At 39.9% G+C, this 25,251-nt stretch overlaps 1 protein-coding gene across 2 annotated transcripts; it reads left to right on the forward strand.

Moving 5' to 3' along the window:
• Positions 1–925: 925 nt before the first annotated feature.
• Positions 926–24,681, forward strand: TRAF6 (TNF receptor associated factor 6). 2 transcript variants are annotated; one of them, XM_065635825.1, is made up of 7 exons: positions 926–1,007; positions 9,674–10,000; positions 16,082–16,232; positions 16,823–16,981; positions 17,884–17,955; positions 19,311–19,388; positions 21,635–24,681. In XM_065635825.1, the coding sequence occupies exons 2-7, from the start codon at positions 9,705–9,707 to the stop codon at positions 22,514–22,516; spliced, it is 1,638 nt and encodes a 545-aa protein (XP_065491897.1). In that variant the 5' UTR covers positions 926–1,007; positions 9,674–9,704; the 3' UTR covers positions 22,517–24,681. The 2 variants fall into 2 exon arrangements, with proteins under 2 accessions (XP_065491897.1, XP_065491898.1); XM_065635826.1 differs by lacking the exon at positions 17,884–17,955.
• The last annotated feature ends 570 nt before the right edge of the window (positions 24,682–25,251 follow it).

Here is a 25,251-nt window from a genome sequence, read left to right on the forward strand (position 1 = left end):
TCAGCACTAGGAGGGAGACAGGTGGTTTAGCAATTGCACCAGCCCCTGCTTCCCAGCTTCCAGGGAGCATGACATGTAGCCAGAGGCTCTGAAAATCGCTGGAAAACTATGGCCCCACAACCTCCCCGGATTATATCCCCTCAAACACCGGGAACAGAAGTGCTCGTTGAATCAAAGATGTGTTAGTTGGAGATTCTTGCCAAGAAAAGTCACTGATACAAACGACTAAATCCACCTTGTTCTTTTTTAAGGAAATGAAGCCGTCTTTGCGTTTGCACTGTCCCGGTTTTCCACTCCCTTAAAATTGCCCATTGTCGGAAGCCACGGGGAAGATTAACCTCAGCGCTTGCCCTGAGGGAGGTAAAGCACCTTGCTTTAGTTCCTGCAGGAGTCCCCTTGGGTCAGTTCAGGTTGAGACAGAAAAGTATTTCTATTAAGAATTTGGTTTACATTGAGAAATGGCTTTTTTTGCGAATCCCAAGCCATTCACAAAAACTCCCCTCAACCAGCTTTCAATGCCTCATTTTTAACAGCACTCACAACGCAGCCGAGTGAATCCTGATGGTTATTCATAGAAGCACCAGCAGCGCAGAGTGAAAACTGGTATGGCAGTAAAATTCATTGCTGACACAAAACCTGGGGACAGTTTATTTCTTTTTTATGCAGGGGATGACAGCCTCACGTTCCCGCAGCTGGGGCGAGCCTGCCCGCTCCGGTGCGTGCAGAGGCGCGCCGCCCAGCAGCGACAACAGCCGCCCGGGCCCGCGCCGCGGCGCAGCCCGCGGGACCTGGAGCGCTGGCCGCGGGCGGGGCCCGAGCCTGCACCGACCGCCCCGCCCCGCCCCTACCCTGCTGCCGTGCCCCCTCCGCGGCGGCAGGGGGCGTTGCAGCGGACGTGGTGCCTCGGTGCGCTCCGGCTGGTCTGGGCGACAGCCGCCCGTCTGCCTCCCGAGGAGAAGGCGGAAGTGGCGCCGGCGGGGAGCGGCCGGTGGGGCCGTGGGTCGGCGGTGAGTAGGGGCAGGTGGGCCATGAAGGGTGGCGCGCTGCTGGGCGGCGGCTGTGGCGGGGCCTGCCCGCGGTTCTGCGGCGCTGCTGCGGGGAGGGTCGCGGCGGGTCTGGCTCGCCGGACTCTGGCAAGCGAGGGGCCGGTTGGGACTCCGCCGGCGCGGGCCGTTGCAGGCATGTATCAGCCCTCGACGCGGGGCGTTTTCCCACCCGGGCTGGGGCTGCTGGCTTGGGAGCGGAGCGGGGTCCTCGCTGCCGGGCGGAGTCCCCCTTTTGCCGAGCCCAAGCGGACGGCGGCGCGAAGCCCTGTGGCCTCTTCTGCGAGAGCAGGGCGCGGCGGCTCGGCTCACGCCGGTGTCGGTCCGGGACTTGCTGGTGAGGAGGGCCTGCGGTAGAGGAGGGCGGTTACTGGGGCTCGCCGGCCTGTGCTGCTCCGAAACTGAAACTGTGCTGCGGCTGCAGGGTAGGTGTAGGCCCAGCAGTGCGTGTCCGCGGCAGGGGCTCAGAGTTGTGCTGATTTACTGAGGGGGTGGGAACTTGGCTGGAATGACTTTCTTTTGCCTCTTAACTGTCCGGGAGAGCTGTAGGAACATTAGCAACGGGTAGCTTCCGAGTCATAGTCTGAATTGTTAGTTCCTGTGCAGCCTCGAGTACATCACCTTAAAAGTGGGCTCTGTTTTTCCAACTGTGAAATGAAGATACTCAATAAATTGGGAACATTTTAAAGGTCTTTAAGGATAATTTGCAAAACAGGTTACTGTTTCTAAAACCGAGGGCGCTATTTTTTAGTAGAGACTGGCAGTACTTAATATTTATGGTAAATTTATTAAGACGAGTCATAAGTTATGACTTCAATAGTACTTTCCATGAATTTCATCTGTTTTAGGTAGGTGATACTGAGCCTTTTCATACTTAAACAGAAATCTCAGCTTTCGGTGGGAGGAAAATGTTCTAATTATATCCCTTATACCCAGTAGTTAAAGCTAGTCAAGGGTATTCCTCCGTGTTTGCCTCTGACAAGTTCTGGCTGCTGCAGAGCTACCGGTGAGCTGTGTGGATTTTGTTGTAACTTAGATACCATTGACAGAATGATTAAGAAAGTATTGATTTAAAGCTTCCATTGAGGGAGAGGTAGGAAAACGAATGAGGGGCAGAAACAGTTACTGGCTTCACTAACAGCTTGTTTAACATCTCCTGTACATTTTACCCTGTGTTCTCCAACTGTGTTAACACTTGAAAGCAAACTGCTTTATTGTTCCATAGTACGAAAGGGCCATAAATCTAGTCCCATTAGGATAAGAAGGAAAAAAGGTGGTGGAAGTACGCTGATAAAAGCACTTGGATTATTTTCATGGCAGGTATCACTTTGGATGTAGTTCTTCTGCATATTCCACATTACCTTCAGCTTTTCCCAGCAGCTAAAGATCTGTGGAGCTCAGTCACGCTCCACTGAATGGGAAGTCGTCAAGACACAAATGGCTTTTTAACTTCTGTAGTATTGCAAAATAGTATTTAAAAAATGTACTACTGTATTTAAAAAGACAATGCACACAATAGTTACTTGTGCTTATAGAACTTCAGAATTAAAAAGTCTGGGGTGAACATGCCTTTTCTTCACTTCTTGAGTTTAATATGTCAAGAAGATTAACTTTTGAATCTCAGTAGCACAAATTAGCTAAACAAGTATTTGAAAGTTTGAGTTGCAGACTGTGAAAACTAATGATAAAGGATTCTGGGTGTAAAGCATGTCAAAAAGAAAATAAATGTAAACATAAGGTAGAGTGAAAAGGAGAAATATTTCAGTTGTTCCAGAATGTGTACTTGATTCACTGTTTCTTTTCCCAAGGTCTCAAATCGTTTAACTAATGCCAGATACAAGTTTAATCCTTGTTGAGATAGATGGTAATTAAATCTAGCTTGGATACTGTGCCTCACAGAAATGACATTTGTTCATAGCCATATTTCTGCCTGCTTCTTTTTGAAGTACTTTCTGTCCTAATGTTTACTTTGTCCCCATTATGGAAGCATCTTAAATTCTCTGCAGATCTACTGAGGGATACAGAAGGGCACAATGCATATCTCAGAGTGTTCTCAGTGTGCAAAGGGAGAGCAGAGACCAAAAAGAGCAGAATCTCTGCCAAATAATTAAGTAGTATCATTTTTCTCAGTAACAATGCTTTCCTTGTATTTGTTAATCTGAACAGTTCTCAATTAAATGTCTCTAGAAGTTAATAAGTTGAAGTAGAGTTTGGGGGATTCTGGTTTGGGTTGGTTTTTTGATTATGGAAAAGCCCACGGAAAATTTTGGTGTTAAATATAGTATAGTGCACTTCCACTGCTCACTAAAATTAAATTTGTTTTGACATACTTAAGCAGGATAAAATATGACCATAAGTGGGAATATGCCACCATCTAGTTTCCTAAGTAACACTTAAATACATGTGTGAATAAAGCCTGACTGCATTCTCTCTAAGCAAAGAGAAATCACCTGGAAAGCTTCAGAAATCCCTGAAAGCCACTCTACTTCAGTGGCAGGAGCTCTTGATAATGTCTAATGACCTTTTAATATTGTTGTTCAGTTGTGTTTGCCTCAAAGAAAAATTCTTATTGTAAGTCTTTGGGTTCACATGTTAAAATGATAAATACTGCAGTTATCCAAAAGAATTGGGAGTCTTAACAGTTAATGCTGTTATGAAAAAAAGTTGATATCTCAACAAAAGGTCTGCAACACTTGCAGGCTTTTACAAGAAACAAGAATTTGTTTTTTGCAGTTGTGAGTTCTGCTCAGATCTCCTATTGCTTTGACTTGTCTAGCCATTGATAGCTTTGAAATGAAAGTGTTTTAAAGGTATTAATTAAAAGGAACTTGCATTATTTTATGTGTTCTGCCTGGATGAGGCCACAGTGATGACAGTTGCAAACCTCATAATGCAAACACACGGCGCTTATCAGTTGTCAGTAGACCATTGATTAATATGCCTGGGAATAGGTGTTGCAAGTAGCGCTTCATAAACAAGTTATCCAAAGTCACTCCACTGGTCTGTCAGTCTCATGACCCAGAAAACTGTATTTACAAAACTGTTCTCAGCAAGGCAAAAAAAGAAAACAGAAAAGTTTGGCACGTTTTTCTGTCCATGTGGTGTTGAAGGTATTTCCCTTGCTGGCTGTGTGCTGGCCAGGCTGCTAGCAGATAATTATGTTTATGAACTTCAAATAAGAAAAGGGATTTGGAATAGATTTCTGCGTTGATTTCCTTATTTATATGGCTACTCAGTGGGAATTTTCTGGGAGAGGGCATGTGGAAATTAATTGTACTTAATAATTACTGATTAATATTCAAACTTTTCTATTTCGTGGTAACTGATACTCTCTCTGTACAGTGTTTCTTCACCTTTGCCAAATGCTCAAAGATATTGTTTCGTATTTCAGTGTAAATAGGATACAACACCTACTTTTGTTTCCACCCTATTACCCTAATTATAGTGTAATTTCCCAGGCAATCTGAAGATATCTTGTGGTACTAGTAGTAGTTCTTGATTTAGAGAAGTTTCTGAATTAATCCCATGGCTCTTTGGAGCACGAAAATATGTAAAAGTCCTACCTAAACTCCATTATACTATGGGACTTTGCAAATCAGAGTACTGAGTTTTGTTGTGTGCATTAATTTGAAATATGGATGATTTTTAATTCTCTTTTGAAATTGTTTTTGTCAATCATAAGGTACGTTATTCTTGCAGGAGTTCGCTCTTCTGATCTGACTGTGCTCTCTCAGATCAACCTAATCACTTGGTAATGCAACAGTGTAAATAGCAATATAGCACAGGATACTTACTGAAGAAAGATTTCCTTATGGTTTGATCTTGGAGTTGGAAGAGTATGGGGACTCACTATAGTCTTAACTGTGTCTTTTCTGGGGCATGAAGGTTTAATCCTTAGGGCATTCCAGATTTCTGCAGCAGAAATAATGATCGAACAAATTCTGTCCATTACCATTTGGCCTGGAAAGCACCTTCCTTTCCATTGTCAAACAATACAGCTGTTGCCTCACAGAGAGAAATCAACCTTTGCTGGCGCAAAGACTTTGAGTACCTCATTTGTGCAAGCTAAAACCCATTCTCTGTCTACAGGGCAAGTCTGATAGGGCTTCCTACCTCTAGAAAAGGGTGTTTCAGGTGCATTACCAAACATAGTTTTAACGCTCTATCTGCCTGAGAAACTTCACACTAGCAAAAACATGAATTACTATGGAATGATACAGTTTCATTTCAGTTGTTCCTTGATCTGAAGGCTGGATGTTGTCCAAACAGAAAAGGTCATAGAGCAGGCTACCAAAATGTTTAATGTATTAAACTACCAATGTCAAAAAAAAAAAAGGCAGACATTCTAAAGGCTGTGGTGTATACATTATAAATTAATATTTGCATATTGTTGTATTTTACTCAGTTTTGTTCAGCACTGAGGAAGAATCACAACTATTATCAATAGGAAGAAAAAATAATGTGGTTGGGGGGGGATGTTTGTTTTACTTCACTGGTGATCTGTTTTGTATTAAAAAGGGTAGCAATTTGATGTGAATTTTGGCAGACATACTGGCTTGAGTTAAAAAATTTTCAGGCTAGAAGAGGATGGATTTAAAAAATTCTCCAGGGGAGGAACATGCAAAACTGCTACAGTAGGCTCATGAATTGTCTGCTCTGCCTTCATCAGGGGAAAGACATCAACATTCAAAGTATACTCATTTCTAATTGGTTTTGCTCTAGCACAGTTCTGTTCAAGAAGGTTGAATCTATGTTACTACTCTTGGAGGGTAGAATAAGTGCCACAAGAAATAGAACTAATTCATACTACACTAGTTACAACTTGTAGATGAATTGTTTTAAACTGGTGGAGTAATCAGGCCTCAGTTAATGGTCTGAGTAACAACAGTGTGGATTTTGATTTGGAAAATTCTGCCTTCTCCCACACCTATAAATGCACGTGGAAGAGAAGGATTTTCCTCACAGATAAGATGAAATGGATGAGAGTAGTAGGAGGAATCCTATCTTATGTAAAACATGAACAAAATTAAAAATCTGGCTCTTAATCACCTTGTTTAAGTTGCCTCTTTGTGCCTGAATTTCCCTATTTAAAAAGAGGAGCCATTGATACTTGCATTTCTTTTTTTATGAACCCCTTGGTCATAGGCTGACAAAAAGCTCCATGAAGGAGTGGAGTATTTCACTGAATAAGGGGATTTTTGTGTGAGACTGGGATGTTGACTGGTTGCAGTGACTCATACATTAAAATGACTCTGGTATAGGATTTTTGTTTCTGTAAACTGAATGTACATACTTGCTTTGTCTGTAGAAAAAAATTAAACGGGCAAAGAGAACACTACTCGCACAGCGCTTAAATCTGAAGAGTGTTCAACTATCAAAATTGTACGGAGTCAGATCTTGTTTTCTTCCTTATGAGAACAGTATTTCAAACAGTATGGTTTTTTTTCCGAGGAACAGCCCAAGAGAAGAGTCGTGCGCTTCTTTGCAATTAACGTGACAGCTGAATTTGGGTAAAGCTATTATATTTTCCTGTTTGTAACTTCCTGAATTCCTTTGTGATATTGGTAAAGGGATACATGTTCCTCTTCCCTTTCTTAGTATTACTAAATATACCATTATGGCTTAGAATAATATACATTTTTCAGTCCTAGGCTGGCCTGTAGATTCTGATATCCTGCACACCAACATTCCCACTCCATTGGCCTAACTTAGTTCCTGTGATTTTTTTGTGAAATATGGCTTGTGGACTAATCATGCTCTACAGTGACTGTTAAATAGAAGTTATGTTAGTTTAACAATGGAAACAAGTTGTTTGGTTTTTGTTTGGATTTTTTTTTTCATCAGAGACAAAGAGACCTACTGACGGCAGTCTAAAAAATCTTTCTGTCACAGAGAATCTTTCTAAGATTTGATTCTTCTGCTTCCATTCTCAGTCATTGGGGGAGCTCCTCAGTTCCATGGGATTAAATCGATTATTGTTGGACTATGCCTGAAGAAACTGCTGAGAATTTATTTGGTGTTTATTTTGTATTGCTGTCATGTTTAGGAGCCTTGATTATAAAACCTGTTGTGGTAGATAACGTCTAGGATAATACATGGAGGCAGAGAACAACAATAGAAGTAATTTTGTTTCTTGGTCCCAGCCTGGGCCCGGGCAAAGTCCTTTCAGAGGTGGGGTAGATGCCTGCCAAGGGCCTGCTTCCCCAGCCACCCCACAAAACTCTGCCCCTGAAGCAGCCGTGAGGAGCAGGGAGGCCTGGGGAGGGTGGCACTGAGGCATGTGGGAGGCCTCAAGGGTGAAGAGGAGAGAAAAGAAGAAAGCAAAAAAAGCTGAGTTTTGTTTTAAATTGTTACTCTTGTTTCATTAGCTGCATGGTCTTCTGCCTGTGGCTCTGGGGCTCTCTGCACACACCGCCAGCTCTTGACGCTGGGGGTTTCAGTGAGGAGGTGTCTACCCTCCATGGGGATCTCCACACATAAGTGAGGCAGCAAGAGGGAGACCACCCAATTTACAGGATAGCAAGGCTTGGTTTGCTGCAGAGATTTGGGCAGTGGTAAGGGATACAGTGCTAGGTTAATGGTTGAACTTGATTATATTAAATGTCTTTTCCAACCAAAATGATCCCTTTAATCTATGACATTACTCTTTGGATGCAAACAACTCTGCTGTAATTTCTGCATAAAATGAGCATGGCTGACCATGCTCATTCAGTACAACTCTATAAACTGGCAAACTCTGCTTTGAAATTCTGTACCTTAACACTATTTTAGAAATGTCAAGAACATTGCTCTTCAGATACTTCTTATACCTCTGCATACCTCAACAACATGCAGAGTCGCATATTTACAAAACAGAGTAGAACTTCAGGTTTAATTCTAACTGTAACTGACTGAAATATGGCAGCTTTGCCTGTTTGATTTTGTTCAGTAGATCTGCCTTTTTTTTTTTTCCCTTTTTTTATCCTGGACAACTGGAAAAAAAATAGCTCATACACTGTTAGCATGGGCAGTATTGCTAATTGTTTATCATGTACATGGCCTAAAGCATATTCTGTACTGTTGCACGTGTTCAAAATATATTTCCAGTAAATGCTAGTTGAGGTTTTGTGTGATTAGTATTTCTGTTGATGTAATCTTCAGGTGTCATATAATAAGTACCCAAATAAAACTACCTGTATGTCCTCCTCCTATCCATGAACATTTTGTTAAAATGACTTGTGATGTTCAAATTCTGATCAAGGCAGGAAAAAGTTTGGTTTCGTGAGCTTGTGGTCAAGGTAACCCTGTTCATTCTGCATCCCTCACTGTCCCCAGTCTGCAGTAGTGATGCAGATCAACATTCCTTACAGTTCAGCTCTTGATTAATCCTTTGATTTCCATCACTAATATGCTTTAAATGATGTAATGGTATTACAGTGAATGCAGCAGGTGAACATTGCAAGAGACCTTTGCCTATACTGTTATGCAAAACAGATCCAATCTGGGCTTAGTGGGCTTGTTTTGCATGCCTGGCTCTGTAACCCTCAGGCTACTCATACTGCCTTTTACCTGGAGATAACCTCTGTGTTTCAGAAAAATGTCATTTATAGAAAACTAACCACAATAGGATTCTAAGAAAATGGTTGTACCATTAAAAAATTGAGGGAGAGGAAAATTTCTTGGACTTTTAGAATTTGTATTTGTTGTTTAGCGCTTTCTTTAAAGTTCCCTCATTCTGTGTAGAAACATTGGCAATCTGTTTGGGAATACCAGTATTTTTTTTATTTCATACCTGTGAGTTCAACGTGCTTTGTGAACAGTATTTTAAAAGCAGGCTTCACTATACCATTGAGTAGTCTTCAAGGAAATGTGACTTTTATCTTCTGTTCTTCCAGTCATGTCCCTTGTCCTCCCTGCCAGCTAGGCTGGAAGAGGGAAAGGAGAGCAAGACCTTTGAGTACTAGTAGTTTGCAGATAGCTATTAAGCTGTGGAAGTATTAGCCTTATGTCATGTGTAGCTTCTTACTCAATTTGAAGTCCTATTGGCAGTTATAAAATGTTATAAGCAGTGTTGTATATATTAATTTCATTTGCAGCACAGCATCTGCTTCATTTGGGTACTTGGATGTGCATTTTATTTATGGACATACACCTAAAGTGATTTGAAACCTATACTGTAAATTGCTGTATACAAAAAAAATTAAGTAACATTTATTCACTGCAAGGAAAATATGGAATTAAGCTGTTTCATCCAATAAAACCTAGTTTTGTACAGCATTTTTCGTGCAAATTTTATTTGAATGCTTTAGAAGTAAATAATACTGAAAGGGTAAAGAGGCATTTTCAGTAAATACAGCAAGGAGAAATAGTATTCCTCTTTTTACAGAAATTAGGTAGTCAGATGAAAATGATTACAGAAAAGTGTTCGTGTTTGAATTAGGCTGACAGGATGCAGTACTCATTCCTATGTATCACAAGATAAGTAAAAAAGATAAATACAGAAACTGGGAGAAAAAAAACCCAGTGATTTTGAGTGGAACCAAATCTGTATCACTATTCCAGTATTCCTGGTCAGAAATAAGGTTTGTTCTTGACTGGAAAGGGAGGTCTTGGAATATTTGAAATTAATACATATTTTTGTCATCCTGCAGAGCGTTTCTGCGTAGCACTTGATTAGCTACTATGAGCTTGCTATATAGTGATAACAGTTGTGGAGCCCAAGACGTGGAAAGTGGCTGCTGTGCAGCCATGGCCAGTGCCTGCAGTGTTGGAGCAAAAGAAGACAGCATAAGCATCAGCAGTGGGACTGGAAACCCTCCAAGTTCTTTCACAGAGGAACCACAAGGATATGATGTGGAGTTTGATCCGCCCTTGGAAAGTAAATATGAATGTCCAATCTGTTTGATGGCTCTTCGGGAAGCAGTGCAGACACCATGTGGACACCGTTTCTGCAAAGGCTGCATTGTCAAATCAATAAGGTAAAGGAAAATTTATGGAAGTGACTTTAAAGAAGAAATTCACTTACCAAAGCAGAGCACTTTAAGGACAATGTAAACTTAATAGAACTGCTTAAGGTGCATTACAAGTGAGCATTAGTAGAACTCACTCTGGTGAGATCACACCTGGAGTACAGCATCCAGCTCTGGAGCCCTCAGTACAGGAAAGACATGGACTTGTTGGAGAGGGTCCAGAGGAGCCCACCATGATGATCAGAGGGATGGAACACCTCTCCTGTGAGGACAGGCTAAGAGAGTTGGGATTGTTCAGCCTGCAGAGTTGGAGGGTCCAGGGAGACCTTATTGTGACCTTTCAGAACTTAAAACTGGCCTATAAGAAAGACAGGGACAGGCATTTTAGCAGGGTCTGTTATGATAAAACAAGGGATAATGGTTTTAAACAGAAGAGGGCAGATTCAGGTTAGATATGAGGAAGAATTTTTTTACAGTGAGGGTGATAAAATACTGGCACAGGTTGCCTGGAGAGGTGGTAGATGCCACATCCCTGGAGACATTTAAGGCCAGGCTGGACGGGGCTCTGAGCAACCTGATCTAGTTGAACATGTCCCTGCTTATTGCAGGGGGGCTGGACTAGATGACCTTTGAAGGTCCCTTCCAATCCAAACTATTCTATGATTCTATGAACTCTGGGATTTTGTAATTCATTAAAGATGCTTTCTAATCAGCACCATGTGTGGCCAAAATGTCATACGAGTTTGGAGGCTGGATGTAGCTAGATATTTTGCCATTTATACAAATTTACCCAGGTTATGAATCTAAAAATTTGAATGAGTAAACATTAAATAATAATTTTAAAAGATAGCTAAATTGTCCAAGTAAATTTCATTTTCAGCCCAGGATTATAAAACCTGTCTTTTCTCTATGATTGTTTCTCTTGATAACTACAGGCAAGTACAGACAACATGGTTTCTTGGTGCAAGTACATCAATTTATGCTTGCAGTTCTTCACTTGAAATCAGCTGCCTCCTTGTTGAGCTGGAAGAGAGAATGTAATGAGGGAATGGTCTCAAACAAAGCACTGAGAGGGGAAACTAGGTGGCATATGGGGGAGTGGGAATGAGATATGAAGGCAAGACCAGGCTGGGCTTACAGAAATGACTGATGGAAAGGGTAAGGGCAGGCAGAAAGTACACTGGTAGAGTGTACTTCCCTCAAACCTGGAATACAGTCATCAGTGTCCCACACATCAGTGAGTATAGGAACACATTGATAGAAGGCTAGATATTATGCTGTAGGTTTTTTCCTTCTCAGCATAAGCTGGGTTTTTCTTATCAATTGCTCACTTGGCTCAAATGTCGCAGTGCTTTGGTAGGAATCTAAATATTTAATTCTGTGTGACCCACATATAGAATTGGTTAATTTCCAACCTTACTTCGCACACCTTTGTGTAAAGATCATCAAACTGTCTTAAGTGTTACTGTGCAAAGTTGTTTTTCCTAGGCTTTTATTTTTAGTATGCAAAATGGACATTGCTCTCTTGTTTTCCATAGCATTTATCCATAGTTCTTTTCCATTTCTTTTTCTCCATGGTCCATAATTCGTAGCTCACTAAATGAACAGTATGCCAGTAACAATGTTCTCTGAATAGAGTATTTTGTGCATTTCTTCAGCTTCTCTGTAGCTTCTGTCACTGTTTTATCTGATGCTACCATATTTCTTCATGGCATCCCTTTTAGAATAAGAAGGGAAATGTTGGAGCTGAGTATGAGAACACAAATTTAATTTTGTGTTCCCTACATATGACAACAAAAGATCAGACTGTTTTCCTTCCTAGCAAGTGCTGAAATTTATTGTGTGTTTGTGGCACAGTTCTTGTTAACATTAGTTTCATCAATATTTCTGAGAAAAGGATGCAAACTCATTATCCAGAAGATGCAGAATACCACCAGTGTTCACCCATGAAAAGTGACTTGCTTGTGGCTTCTGCAGAGGAAGCTGAGAGAGATTCAGTTCTCCACTGATCATACCATGAGATCACCCTGCTCCCTTAGTCCCTTGCCTTGTTCACAGTGTTCCTACTTCTGCAAGAAAAGTATGTCAGGCCTTACCCAGCTGCATCACTCAGTGGTATTCACATCAGCCGGGCTCATGGAAGGAAGCGAAAAAAAGCCAAATCTAAACCTGTCAGCTTTGACTGTGATCCAGTTCCCTATGCACAAGCAGTTGGCTTCACTTTCAGGCCTTTGCTTTGCAAATTCCAACCTAAATTATTTCAAGTGGTTAATGTACATAATTTAATACATGCTTGTAAGCATTGAATTAGATATTTGTACTAATAAAAGCCCTGAAATTTTGGAATTTCTTGCTCTGAGGTTGCTCTGTTTCTTGGCAGTGGTGTTTTTATACTCTTCTTTAACTTGGATATTTCTGGAAGAAAGAAATCTTTAAACATTCTCATGGGAGTATGTCTATAAATCCTGATGGTAGATTGGTCAGTACTTGAGTATACTGAGCTTTAGAAATGTCTGCTCACAAATCATTTCAAGACAACAGAATTCCTAGGCTGAAAACTGAGGAGAAAATGCTAAACTTAAAATTACCAAAAATAGGTGTGTAATTTCCCGTCTTTCAGATCCTTAACAGCTAATGTGATCATGTTTTCTAATCCTTCTGCTGATGAACTTCACGGTTACAGTCACTCATTAGAATTTACCACAGGACTGAGTGAGGAACTGCAATGAACCCATGCTCAGAACGCAACATCTCGTGGCAGGTAGAGAGGCTTCCTTCTTAAACCCCAAGCATGGGAAATGGTTTCTCTTCCTTTTTAAATTAACAGAGCGTTTGCTTTGCTTGAAGTTTTAGGTCTCCAAACAGTTTCAATGAGAGACAGTTTCAATGAGAAAGTTTCAATGACCAGAAGCTTTTGCTGCTTTTACACCCTTGCCCTGTTTTACTTTATTTCTATAGATAGTGTTGACTGCTTCAGTGAATACCAAATACAGGTGGAAAGCATTTTTTATCTTGGAGACTATAGATCATCGTTGTAATATTTCAGATGTTTCATTGATAGTAAATGTTCTCCCTCATTCCCCACTGAAATCTGTCTTTGGAATGCAGTTTGAGTGAAGGCTTGTGAAAGCAGAGTAGACAACTTAGTGTTAGGGCCATCTGAATCCCTGAAGGGCTGAATTGCATGCTTAATTGGGACCCATGGATCAAGCTATTGATTTGGAGTATATAATGTCTATGGTACAATATTGATTTGGAGTATGTAATGTCTACAGTACCATATTGATTGATGTAATTGAGAAGCTTCTGCAGAACTAAAATGAAAATGGAAAGTGATTTTTACATTCTTGAAATACTATTTTTTCATTAAGTGATTGTTACAGCCTTTATTTAATCAGGAAAAAATTGCTTCTGTTTATTCCTTGTTTCCTCGTTGTCTAGTTCAAGTGAAAACAGATTAAGGATTTTAAATGGTAAAGGATGGACAAGCAGCTTTTGAGTAATTGCTTTTTGTGACTTACACAAACAATTGTAATTGTCCATGTTGACTAAGTTGTGGCTGCAACTACAAAGATTTTTTTTTTTTTTAAAGGTTTTAAAGACTGGAGTCTTAGATCTTGCAATGTGAGGGACATGATTAGACCAGATGAATTTGATCACAGTAAATGTCTGCCTCACAGAAAGTCTTCTTAAATAAAGCTGTCTGAAGTGCTTTGAAGTGACTTATGGTAGTGAAGAAGCTTATCAACCTAAGTAACTACAAATAATAGTTTACAAACGTTACTGTCTACAAAGGTCTTTCTAATAAAGAACTAATGAAGAACTAAGTTTTAGAACTAAGTTCAGATGCAGTAGCTAATTCAATTTCACTCTAGTCTTTCTTCTCCTGTATCTTAGGTCAAAGCTGACTCGGGCTTGTAGTAGAGCTCGACAAATATCAGAACCTGTGTTTATTGGAAAAGCAGAATTATGATCTGACAAGGGGCAGCAAGGAAAGCCTTGGGTGCTAGCAGTTCATCAAACAGCCAGCATGGCTGCAATTAAAGTGTCTGCCAACTGTTTCAGCTTCTAGGCTAAACTGTTCAGGTGCTAAAAACATGGAGCAGGACTTTTTCAAACAAAATTATTCTGGCTTTACTTTTCATATCTATATTTTCATTTCAAGGGAAATTATAGGAACATCCATTGTACTTTGTAGCAGATGACTATTGTTTCACAGGTACTGTTGTGGATGGCACAGCCTAATGTAATTCCAGCATAGCAAAGCCTCCATTGTAATGTAAATTAGAACTGTGGTGCATGAACTTAATTCTGTCTATAGCAACATCTTTGTCTGTAGATGGACCTAAGCAGCTTTTTAAACACAATCCCAATACTTGTAAATGGTGTTTGAAGTCTGTTAAATATACTACAATAATTTATTGCTCTTTCCTTACTGTAATCATTGGAAAATTGCCATTCATTCTTATTTTACTCTTCATCTGCTAGTTATTTAAACTGGGGATCTGGTAATCTTTATTTAAAATTAATCTGGTTTTGGCTGTTATACATGATTAAATTTTCTGTGTAGAAATAACACTGCTGTCTTACCAGCAGGCCTACTAAACTATCGTATACTTCACTAAACAGGGCATTTGTAACCAAGTTATACCTGTGAAAACTGGTTTCCTGTAGGTTGCCCATGAAATGGGGGAATGTTTCTGGGTTATGACAAAGATCACCACGCTGATTGTAGCCCAGGGAGCTATGAAACAAAATGGCCAGCCAGCTATTTTCTTTTTTCCACTTATTTAGGAGTATGACTATCAGACCTGTGGTGAGATAGCTTTGGCAAGCAAAACGTAGGAAAGGAAGTTCATTGTCTCTTTCTGAAGTTTCATCTTTACCCCCGCTTCTTCTAGCAGCATTGGTGATAAAGGAGTTGCTGAGCAATTATTTCCTTTTCCAACAAAGAACACAAATTCCCTTCTGGTCTCCACAGCCCACTAGGTTCTACTTCCCCTCCTGCTTGCCAGCAGTGACAATGATCTGGCCTTTGATCTTTGTGCCACAACTGCTCTCTGACATTTTTCCTCCCCATGTATTTTTCCATTTTATTGCTCTTTCCATTAGTATTTCAGCCCTGAAGCTTTGATCCTTTATGCCTCTTTAACTGTATTACTTAATTATGAATAGATATGTTGACCTACTGCTTTCAGAAATTAGCTGATACTGGATGCCTTTTTAAAGGAAAATTTGGTGGAGGTGATCCTTTTCTTACTCCATTTCTTCTTGTGTTTGAATGCAGGTGAACAGAACCTGACAAAGTGGAACAGGGTGTTAGTTCTCTTGTGCAAGTTGTATGCACCCATGTTCCACCATCAAACTCCAAACTTTCACCAGTTAGCACTGACTTCCTGTCTGTTGGCTGTTAAAATGGCTTCAGATATAACACCCAGTTCTAAATCCAGTGTAATTTTCATCGTTATTAGTAATTTTTGTGCTTGGAGTTTATTCACCCTTCTTTGCTGTATAAATAAACAAATTGAAGGATGACCAATGGATCAAAAACAGCAAAATGGGCTACATGAAAAGGAATGCCAAATAGATTAAGTGAATCTGGGGGAAAAAAACAAAAACAAAACAAAAACACTTCTTCTCTCAGCTATGATCACATTGGCTGCTTATAAAGTGAGAAAGGAAGGAGAGAAGGCCCAAGAATCTTTAAAGGATTGTTTTGAAATAGTACGTGAAATATTATTTGATATTTGAGCTATGTGAAGTGCTTACAGAAATGGCACCATAAATTCTTCGTTTCTTTACATCCTGATCAAGTTTATTTCCACAGTATCTATCATGGCATTTGTCCAAATAAAAACGATTGAGTTAGAAAAGTGATGCATCCCAGTCATGCCACCTCTAATGAAATGTGCGTATTGTCAGTTTCTCTGATGTACAATGCATACTTTCTGCTAATTGCCACATAAATGCTATTGTTTTCAAAGACTTTCTTAATGTTATAATTTTGCCACTAATGTCTTGCTACTGTAAAAATATTTTAAATGAAGGGTAAAGGAAACTTGGAATATCTTTTTCATTTCTGCGTTGTAGAGATGCAGGTCACAAATGTCCAATAGACAATGAAATTCTGCTCGAAAATCAACTTTTTCCTGACAACTTTGCTAAACGGGAAATCTTGTCATTAACGGTTAAGTGTCCCAACAAGGGCTGCAGTACGAAGATGGAGCTGAGGCATTTAGAGGTGAGAATTAGTTTTGAAAATATGCAACCTTGTTTCATGGACAAGTAAAAATTCAGAATAACTTAACATAGATGGTCATACCTGATACCTGTTTATGCCGATTCAATGCATTGTTTATTTAAGACTATAGCTGCACGTGTTTGTTTTTCGATGAGTCTTCAGTTGTAATTAGATGATTCTTAAGGGAACTTTGTAGTGTATGAAAATTGTACTAATGCAGTTTTCTCTTTAGGATCATTCATGTTTCTTTTTTGATCAGCTGTATCTGTACTTTACACAACTTCCCTAAAGTCAGTCTAATATTCCCTCGAAGCAGCTAGATATATTAGTTGAAATAATTATTTTGGAAAATAATATACAAAGTTAAAATGATAAACATAAAGCTGAATTTTTACCTGAGAGCATTCTTAAAGCTCTGAATACACGAAGTCTTGACAATAACAGGCTGTTGGTAAAGTCAGCATAGATGTATAAGGACTTGCTTGCATGAAGATTGTGATTTGTTCCTCTTGTAATGTGCTTTATCTTGAAAACAGATGAAATTGTAGTACCTATTTGTAGTATCAAATCTCTCTTTTGTCCTTGTTCAGGACCACCAGTTGCAGTGTGATTTTTCCACTGTGGAATGCCCACAGTGCCAAGGAGCCTTCCAGAAGAACCATCTGAAAGAGCACATGACGCAGGAGTGTCCGAGGCGCCAAGTCTGTTGTCCAAACTGTGCCACATCTATGGCCTATGAAGATAAAGAGGTACTTAGTAGGGGTCTCAGTTTTTCAACATTCCTTCATATGGGTTTGCTTGTAGATGGAACATCAGTTAAAAAAACGTGTGGGTTGATCTCTTTATGCTGCATGGGCAAGAAGCTACAAACGTAGGACAGTCTAGAACAGGTAAAAAAGCTGGGGAGAGGATTATACAAACTTCTTGAGAACTCTGTGGTCTGAAAAGACTTGTCTAAAAAAACAGATGTGTTTTGTTTTGGTTTTTTTCCGTACCACCAGAGGGGCCAGTATCTACTGCCAAAGAAACGCACAGTAACACACTTTTTATGCCTAGCAGAAAAGATATGTCAGGAGATTAATCTCTTGGAGATATCTGCTAAGGCACAAGACCAAGATAATTTCTGAATTCTTTTGGCTCTGCATTTTTCACTTGGGTGATACTGAGGATAGTCCTTTCCTTTTTGAGCTTCCATTTATTACCTGTATATGGATGTGTTCTATCTCAAGAGCCATTAATTTTATGATATATTGTGATCTGAATATGTTATTATAACAATATCTTATGATAACATATTGCAGAAGGTACTTCATATAGTCCAACAATACCAAAAAAAGCCTTTAATATAGCTCTACTACAATTGAACATGAATTTCAGGAACATCTGGATAAATTCAGACTCCTTTGGAGCATAAGAGCTTTAGGAAATATCTGCAACTTTATGAATCTCTTTTATGAGTCCAGGAAAAAAACAGTAATTATAGAAAACATACTATTAGGGGCAAGGGGATTGTCTTTGTTTCACAGTTGCATACAGCTAAATCCAAAATTCGAAACATAAGTAAAAATTTAACATCTTATCAGAGGTGATTAGCACTCTTTTAAATTGTGTAACCTTATTGATTCTTTTCGCTCTTTCTCTGATAATTAAGCTTCATGACCAAACCTGCCCACTTGCCAATGTATTTTGTGAATATTGCAACACAGTGCTCATCAGAGAGCAGGTAAGAGACTACCTTTTCTCTGTGTTTAATCTGGGTCAGATATTTTGTATTTATATTGCTTCTTTAATATGAAATTAAACTTGAAGAAACAGTTTGTCTGCTAGCTAATAAATCTCTACCTGTCTCTCTGAAAATGTTGCATCCAGTGCAGGTGTAATACTCTTCCAAATGCTGCTCCAGCTTGCAATTGCAATCTGGTAAACCTCTGTAGGATTTTGGGCTGCAAATGAATAACTTTGTTTAGCTATACTGCTTCTTGACAGGGGCCATGGCGCATGTTTTTGATCTTGAATGGAGGTTAAACACCAAGCAGCTGCCAGTGGTTATGGCAGACATTTGAAGACAAGGCTTTGATTTGGGCAGAGAGGGAGGGAGAGTAATTGTAATTGGAAAGCCCCTCTTGGAAAGTAGCTATAATAATTTACCGTCGAACTGTAGAAGCTGACTGGAATTCTGCTTGGCCATTACTCTTGTAATAGCCATTATTACTTCTTCAATAATAACTTACTTTATTGACAGGAAAATGACCCATGTTATTTAATACGCAGCCTGTCCTGTTTGAATGGGATGGCAACTGTGTTTATGACCTGGGTTAAAGAATGATCTTCTTGAATTGAGGAAATACTCTGTAAAACAGGACTGAGTTCAGTAACGACAAAGGCAAGAATCTTTCATTAGGTAGAAAAATGAACTGCAAATATAGGGAACAGAGAATGCTAACCTGGGTAATGGTTTAGAATTAATGGCTGACCTATATTTAGCTTGTGTATTTAAACAAGACAAACATACTGGGTTATACAAACAGGTATTTTGCCTGTGAAACCCAGAATTATCCTTTGCTCTGTTTAGGGCTTGTAAGACCTCAGCTGAAGCTGTCTGGCTTTTTTCAGGTGGGGATGGATAGTGAGGATCCAGAGCAGTGAGATAATTTGGTCTGAAGAGCACAGGCCACAAGAAAAATTGAAGTAACTTGAACTTTTTGAGGAAGAGGATAATGGAGACATGACAATTATATGCAAGTAGTGCTTCAGAAGGGAAGGAAAGGGACTGTGATCTAGTTTGAGGATAGGCTAGAAACAAAAGCCATTTGTTCTAGCAAGAAAACCTGAACGTTTTCTGATGCCTAATGTAAAAACAAAGGCAATGAATTGTTAAAGTATATACAAAGATGAGAGAATTTTTATCATTGGCTAACATTTTTGTTCAGAACTTCCATATTTCTTTGAGAAATTATGTAGGTATAAAGTGATCCAACTTCAAATACCTATTCAGAGTCCATCCAGACATATTCCTTTAGGATGTTATAAAAAAATACTCTTGATGGAAAAATTAATTTCAAATCTGATTTGTTTTAGATGCCTAACCATTATGACAATGATTGTCCTACTGCCCCGGTGCCATGTTTTTACAGTGCTTTTGGGTGTCCTGAAAAGGTAAGCCTTTTATCAGAATCATGAATCGCAGACTTTCTGCATGTTTTTCTTGGTGTTCTTTTAATGTGTTTTTCTATTCCTGTTTCATTTACCAGCCCAAATCCTCAGTTATTTGTGTTGTGTGCTTTGGTTTTATTTATTTTTTTTGAGGTACCTTAATTCTAAACCACTACGTGTTAATACACTGCCTTTCAAAAGTCCTTTTCAAATTTAAAAAAACTCTGAATTATTTGCTTGATGAATTTTATTTTACTAATCCATGACTCTTTTCTCAGCTTTCTTGTCAATAAAGTAGCTTGTAGCATTTCTTCCAAAGCTGTGACCAAATACATTTATGGCTCTTAGAGTTCAGTGAAGAATCACAGAATGTCCTGAGTTGGAAGGGACCCACAAGGATCATCGAGTACAACTCCTGTCTCTTCATAGGACAACTCACATGTCTGAGGGTGTTGTCCAGTCTCTTCTTGAACACTGCCAGGCTTGGGGCTGTGACACCTCCCTGGGGAGCCTGTTCCAGTGCTCCACCACCCTCTGGGTGAAGAACCTTTTCCTAATGTCCAACATAAATCTCCCCTGGCACATCTTCCTGCCATTCCCTCAGGTTCTGTCATTGGTTGCCAGAGAGGTGCTATCAGTGCCTGCCCCTCCTGCTCCCCTCGTGAGGAAGCTGTAGCTGCCATGAGGTCTCCCCTCAGTCTCCTCCAGGCTGAACAAACCAAGTGACTTTAGCCGCTCCTCATATGGTTCCCCTCTGAACCCTTCAACAACTTCGTGGCGCTCTTCTGGACACTCTCCAGTAGCTTTATATCCTTTTCATCCTGTGGCACCCAGAACTGCACACAGTGCTCCAGGTGAGCCCGCACCAGTGCAGAGCAGAGCGGGACAATCACCTCCCTCGCCCGGTTGGCAATGTTGTGCTTGATGCACCCAGGACACGGTTGGCCCTCTTGGCTGCCAGGGGACACTGTTGGCTCGTGTTCAATTTGCTGTCGACCAGATCCCTCTCTGCAAAGCTGCTTTCCAGCATCTCATCCCCCAGTCTGTACGTACAGCCAGGGTTGCTGTGTCCCAGGTGCAAAATCCAGCACTTGCTCTTGTTGAACTTCATGCAGTTGGTGATTGCCCAGTTCTCCAATTTGTCCAGATCCTTCTGCAGGGCCTCTCTGCCCTCAAGATTGTCAACAGCTCCTCCCAATTTTGTGTTTTCAGCAGACTTACTTAGTATTCCCTCAAGTCCTGAGTCTAAGTCATTTATGAAGATATTGAAGAGCACTAGCCCTAAGATGGATCCCTGCAGAACTCTGCTAGTGACTGGTTGCCAGCCGACATAACCCCATTTACTAGAACCCTTTAAGCCCGGCCCGTCAGCCAATTGCTCACCCACTGCATTAAGTGTTTATCCAGCTGTTTGCTGGCCATCTTGTGCAGGAGAATACTGTGAGAGACAGTATCAAAGGCTTTACTGAAATCCAAAAAGATCACATCGACAGGCTTCCCTTGGTCAACTAGGTGGGTAACCTTGTCATAGAAAGAAATTAAGTTCGTTAAGCAGGACTTTCCTTTCATGAACCTGTGCTGACTGGGACCAATGACTACGTTGTCATTCAGATGTTTTTCAATAACTCCCAGAATAATAATCTCCATGATTTTGCCAGGCACAGAAGTGAGACTGGCAGGCCTGTGGTTGCCAGGGTCATCCCTGTTGCCATTCTTGTAGATTGGGACAACGTTTGCCAGCCTGACAGTGCTTTAAATTTGATTAAATTCTAAAATTATTTAATCTGGATACTCTTATTTCTAGTTGTTTAATACCACTTTGTAAAAAATGCATCTTTTTGCTTCACCATTTCCACATCGGTTTTCATACACCTTTGTATTTGATAATATGGAGCATTTTAGCAAATCAATTAAGGGAGTTAAGGGACTACAATGCTGATTTAGAACACAGGAAAAATACACAACATACTTTTTTACTAACACTTTTTCACCATGTCTCTGTTTTGTGTTGAACGATATTTGCCCACTGGCATTTGAACTTTTTTCATTTGTCATAACATTGACCTTAAATTTCAAGCCCTCCATTGGTAAAGTGCTACTTTGTCACATCACCTCTTCTTGATTCACATTCCAGTTTTTCTCACATAACAGAAGCAACAAGTTGTTTGATTTTTCTTCAGAGCCATGTTTAAGATGTGATTGCAGAAAACTTTTTATATGTTCCTAATGCAACATCTCTTAAATTCTAGATGCAAAGGAATGAACTGGCACGACATATGCAGGAGTTCACTCAGGTTCACATGAGAATGATGGCTCAGAGTTTTCAAAATATCAGTGTTACTGCTACAAATCCTGTACCTTTCATCAATGGCCTACCCTTTGAGCCTGCCCTCTTCTCACATGTGTCACACACTGCATATGATTGTAATCCAGAAGTTGAAAACTTCAAAGAAACTATTCAGCAGCTGGAAGGTCGTCTGGTAAGACAAGATCACCAAATCAGAGAACTCATTGCTAAAATGGAGACTCAGAACACTCATATGGCAGAACTCAAACGTACTGTCCGCAGTTTGGAGGGGAAGATTACTGAAATGGAGGCACAGCAATGTAATGGTATTTATATCTGGAAGATTGAGAACTTCAGTGGACTTCAGAAAGCCCAGGAAGAAGAGAGACCTGTTGTGATGCACAGTCCTGGCTTCTATACTGGAAAGCCCGGATACAAGCTGTGTTTGCGCCTGCACATTCAGTTACCAAATGCTCAGCGTTGTGCTAATTTTATATCTCTGTTTGTCCACACTATGCAGGGAGAATATGACAGCCATCTGCCTTGGCCTTTTCAAGGCACTATACGACTTTCTATTTTGGATCAATCAGAAGGCCCTGAAAGGCAGAATCATGAAGAAGTAATGGAAGCCAAGCCAGAATTACTAGCTTTCCAGAGACCAACAATTCACCGCAATCCAAAAGGTTTTGGTTATGTGACTTTCATGCACCTGCAAACCTTGAAACAAAGAACCTTCGTAAAGGATGACACCCTTCTGGTGCGCTGTGAAGTTCTAACGCGTCTAGATTTAAACAGTCTCCGCAGAGAAGGATTTCAAGCTCGCAGTACAGATGGAGCTATGTAGCCTGTAAGTCTTAAACAGAAGAATGGAGCCACTAGTCATGTTCTTCCACCACAGATTACAAGTGTGTGTTGCATTTATAAAAGACCATAGCTGCCAACATAGTTGATCTTCACCTAAATACAGTTTTGTTGTTGCTGATACACTTTTTTTCTGTATGAGGTCATATGTTCAAATATTTGGTATTGTTCTCTATTAAAGTAATAAGCTACTTCTGTAGCAAACTAACTAAATGAAGTGGTGTTAATCAAAACTTAACTGTCAACAGGAAAATCCTATTGAAGTACCTATACATCTCAGTTTGGTAAAACATGAGTAATGTTAGAAAAGATCTGTAAATCTTTTTGCCTCAGTGCCTTGGAATAGATTCTGTAGCAGGGAAATAGCTAAATTAATAAAGATGAGGGTTGGTTGGTCTGGTTTTTTGTTTGCTTGTTTTCACAGAGCTTGGGAAAGTTGACACAGTTGCTATATTGACTTATCTAGAATTTCGAATTGCCTGTGCTTCCCTTGAAACCTGAAGTCAGGTTAAGACTTTGCTCACATAACCTAGGGTTGAAGTATGCTTTGACCTTTCCCTGCTGCAGAGTTAGCTTCAGGAAGTTGCATGTCGATGTAGAGTCGATACTAGTAGTTCTGAAAGACATGTCATAGTGTTGTGGAGAAGGCTAAATGACTGAGCTGAGTTCACTGAAGAAATATTTGTAATGTGCTCTGAAAGCACCCCCCTAATTCTCTTTATTTTGATAAATAAATATTGATAAATATTTTTGCGTGTGCTCTGGGCCCAGAATGTCAATCAGCAGAGAGATAAAAGTGTAGTGTTTGAATGAGATACCTTTGTGCTGGTGGAATCTTTTCCTAGGGCTGGACATTTTTCAGGTTGTGAGTGGATACACGAGCAAAGGTATGTACTAACTAGATAGGGTGATGGAGAATTTGTTTTACTTTTTTTGAAACCTAAATTAGTACTAAATCTGAACTTGTGAACTGCATCTGTTGGAGTGATCTCTTGATGTTCTGGATGATGTATGACCTATGTCATCTCCTATGAATTCTCAGTGGACAGCTGGCCACATCAACATCCAGCTGTCATGGGTATTTCCCATCCCTTTAGACAACAGGAGCTGGGCCACCCTTAACACTTTGGAAAGGAAGAAAAGCCCTAATAATTAATATCAGACAATGTAGGGAAAAATTGCAATCCTGTTTGCTCTTAGGAAAAAAACCTGGCTTCTGTAGCTACTCATTTACCAAACACTAGATTCACTATGTCAAGAATTCACGAGCTTCATAACCTATATTGTTTTCTGTACTGGTTGTATGCCGTATAAATATTAGTTTTGACCAGTCAAATCTGAGTAGTTCAAGTTCACTGGTGCTAAAAATTTTAACTTATGGTGCTGATAAAGTTCTGAATATTGTCTTTAAAAGGAGGGAAGAAAAAAGTTTTGTTCACCCCGTAACTTAAGTATACAGTCTGATACTGGAGAAAGAAATAAGCCATATATAAGCATATGTGTGTTATTTCTCCAAACTAGTGAAGACACTGAATCTTAAAAGATACTGGAGAGTATTCCAACTATTTGGCCTCATTAAAGCAATCCTATGGGGATCATCAGTGGGGGAAGTGCATGTGCTTAATATATACAAGGCTAATGAAAGACTACTTCATATATTGATTTCAGAGGATACTCTGCCTACCTGCATGAGATTAAAAGTTCCAGGACCCAACCAATCACTTTGTTTATCATATCCAGATGAATAAAATTTATTTTGCAGATAGAGGCTATTAGTTCAAGAGGGATTGTGTTCAATGGAGTAGTCACTACTGAAACGTGAACTTCCTGGCTAATGCTAAATGCAGTCAGATTTATTTAGTGTGTTGTGTGTGTTTAGAAGACAGGTGAGTGTATAATGCTTTAAAATGGTCTTTTTAAACCTCTTAAGTATTTTTTTTTATGCTGAATAGCCTCATCCTATCAGCTGTCTTCAGTTAGAGCATTCCTAGTAGTTAAACCACTCTTAACCAAGTGCTTTTAATGTACATGGCAGTGCCCAGACCCACTATATACAGAAGGCACTGTACACCTGTAGACTAGCTCTCCAGTCACTTTCAAGCTCTTGTTAGTTATCCATGTTTTTCCAAGATGCTGAAAGACCACCTTTTTTTTGGGGGCGGGGGGGCGGGTTGTACAGATGGAACACTTCTACTTTGAGAGCTTCTTCCTGCCACAGTTCCTTTCTCAACCACAGTGATATTAACAGAAATTTCCTTAGTCTGTGTTCTAATAGACCTGGTTAGGTGCATTAATACTTTCTTTCCTTTTGAAGCTTTGCATTATGAACTAAATTTTGCTTTGAGCCCTGTCTAATGTACTTCTGCCTTGAGAGGAAACTCACTTTAGTGGCAGGTTCAGGAGTTTAAATGATTCAGGTTAATATTGTACAATAGCATAAACCAATAGGAAATAGAAAGCTACTGCATATATAATACTGTATTGGCTACAGTAATATGAATGCCTTTTTTACTGCTGCTATTCTACTGGTTTTGTATTTTAATATTACCAAGTAGAACTCTGACTGATGCCAGATTACTGTAATGCCAGAGTTTTACGAGAGACCTTCAGAGCTAATTTGCTATCAGTTAAATCTTTGTCATGAAAAATTATAAATGTTAAGGAAATGTTTATTCATCTACTTGTTCCATTTTCTTCTTTCTTCCCCCAACTTCCATG

This window comes from Caloenas nicobarica, chromosome 5, assembly GCF_036013445.1.
Source record: "Caloenas nicobarica isolate bCalNic1 chromosome 5, bCalNic1.hap1, whole genome shotgun sequence".
NCBI classification, from domain to species: domain Eukaryota; kingdom Metazoa; phylum Chordata; class Aves; order Columbiformes; family Columbidae; genus Caloenas; species Caloenas nicobarica.

Coding starts and splice junctions, on each gene's coding strand:
- TRAF6 (XM_065635825.1), top strand. CDS start 9,705: ATGAGCTTGCTATATAGTGATAACAGTTGTGGAGCCCAAGACGTGGAA. Junction 17,956..19,310: donor CAGTGCTCATCAGAGAGCAG/GTAAGAGACTAC, acceptor GATTTGTTTTAG/ATGCCTAACCATTATGACAA. Junction 19,389..21,634: donor CTTTTGGGTGTCCTGAAAAG/GTAAGCCTTTTA, acceptor CTTAAATTCTAG/ATGCAAAGGAATGAACTGGC.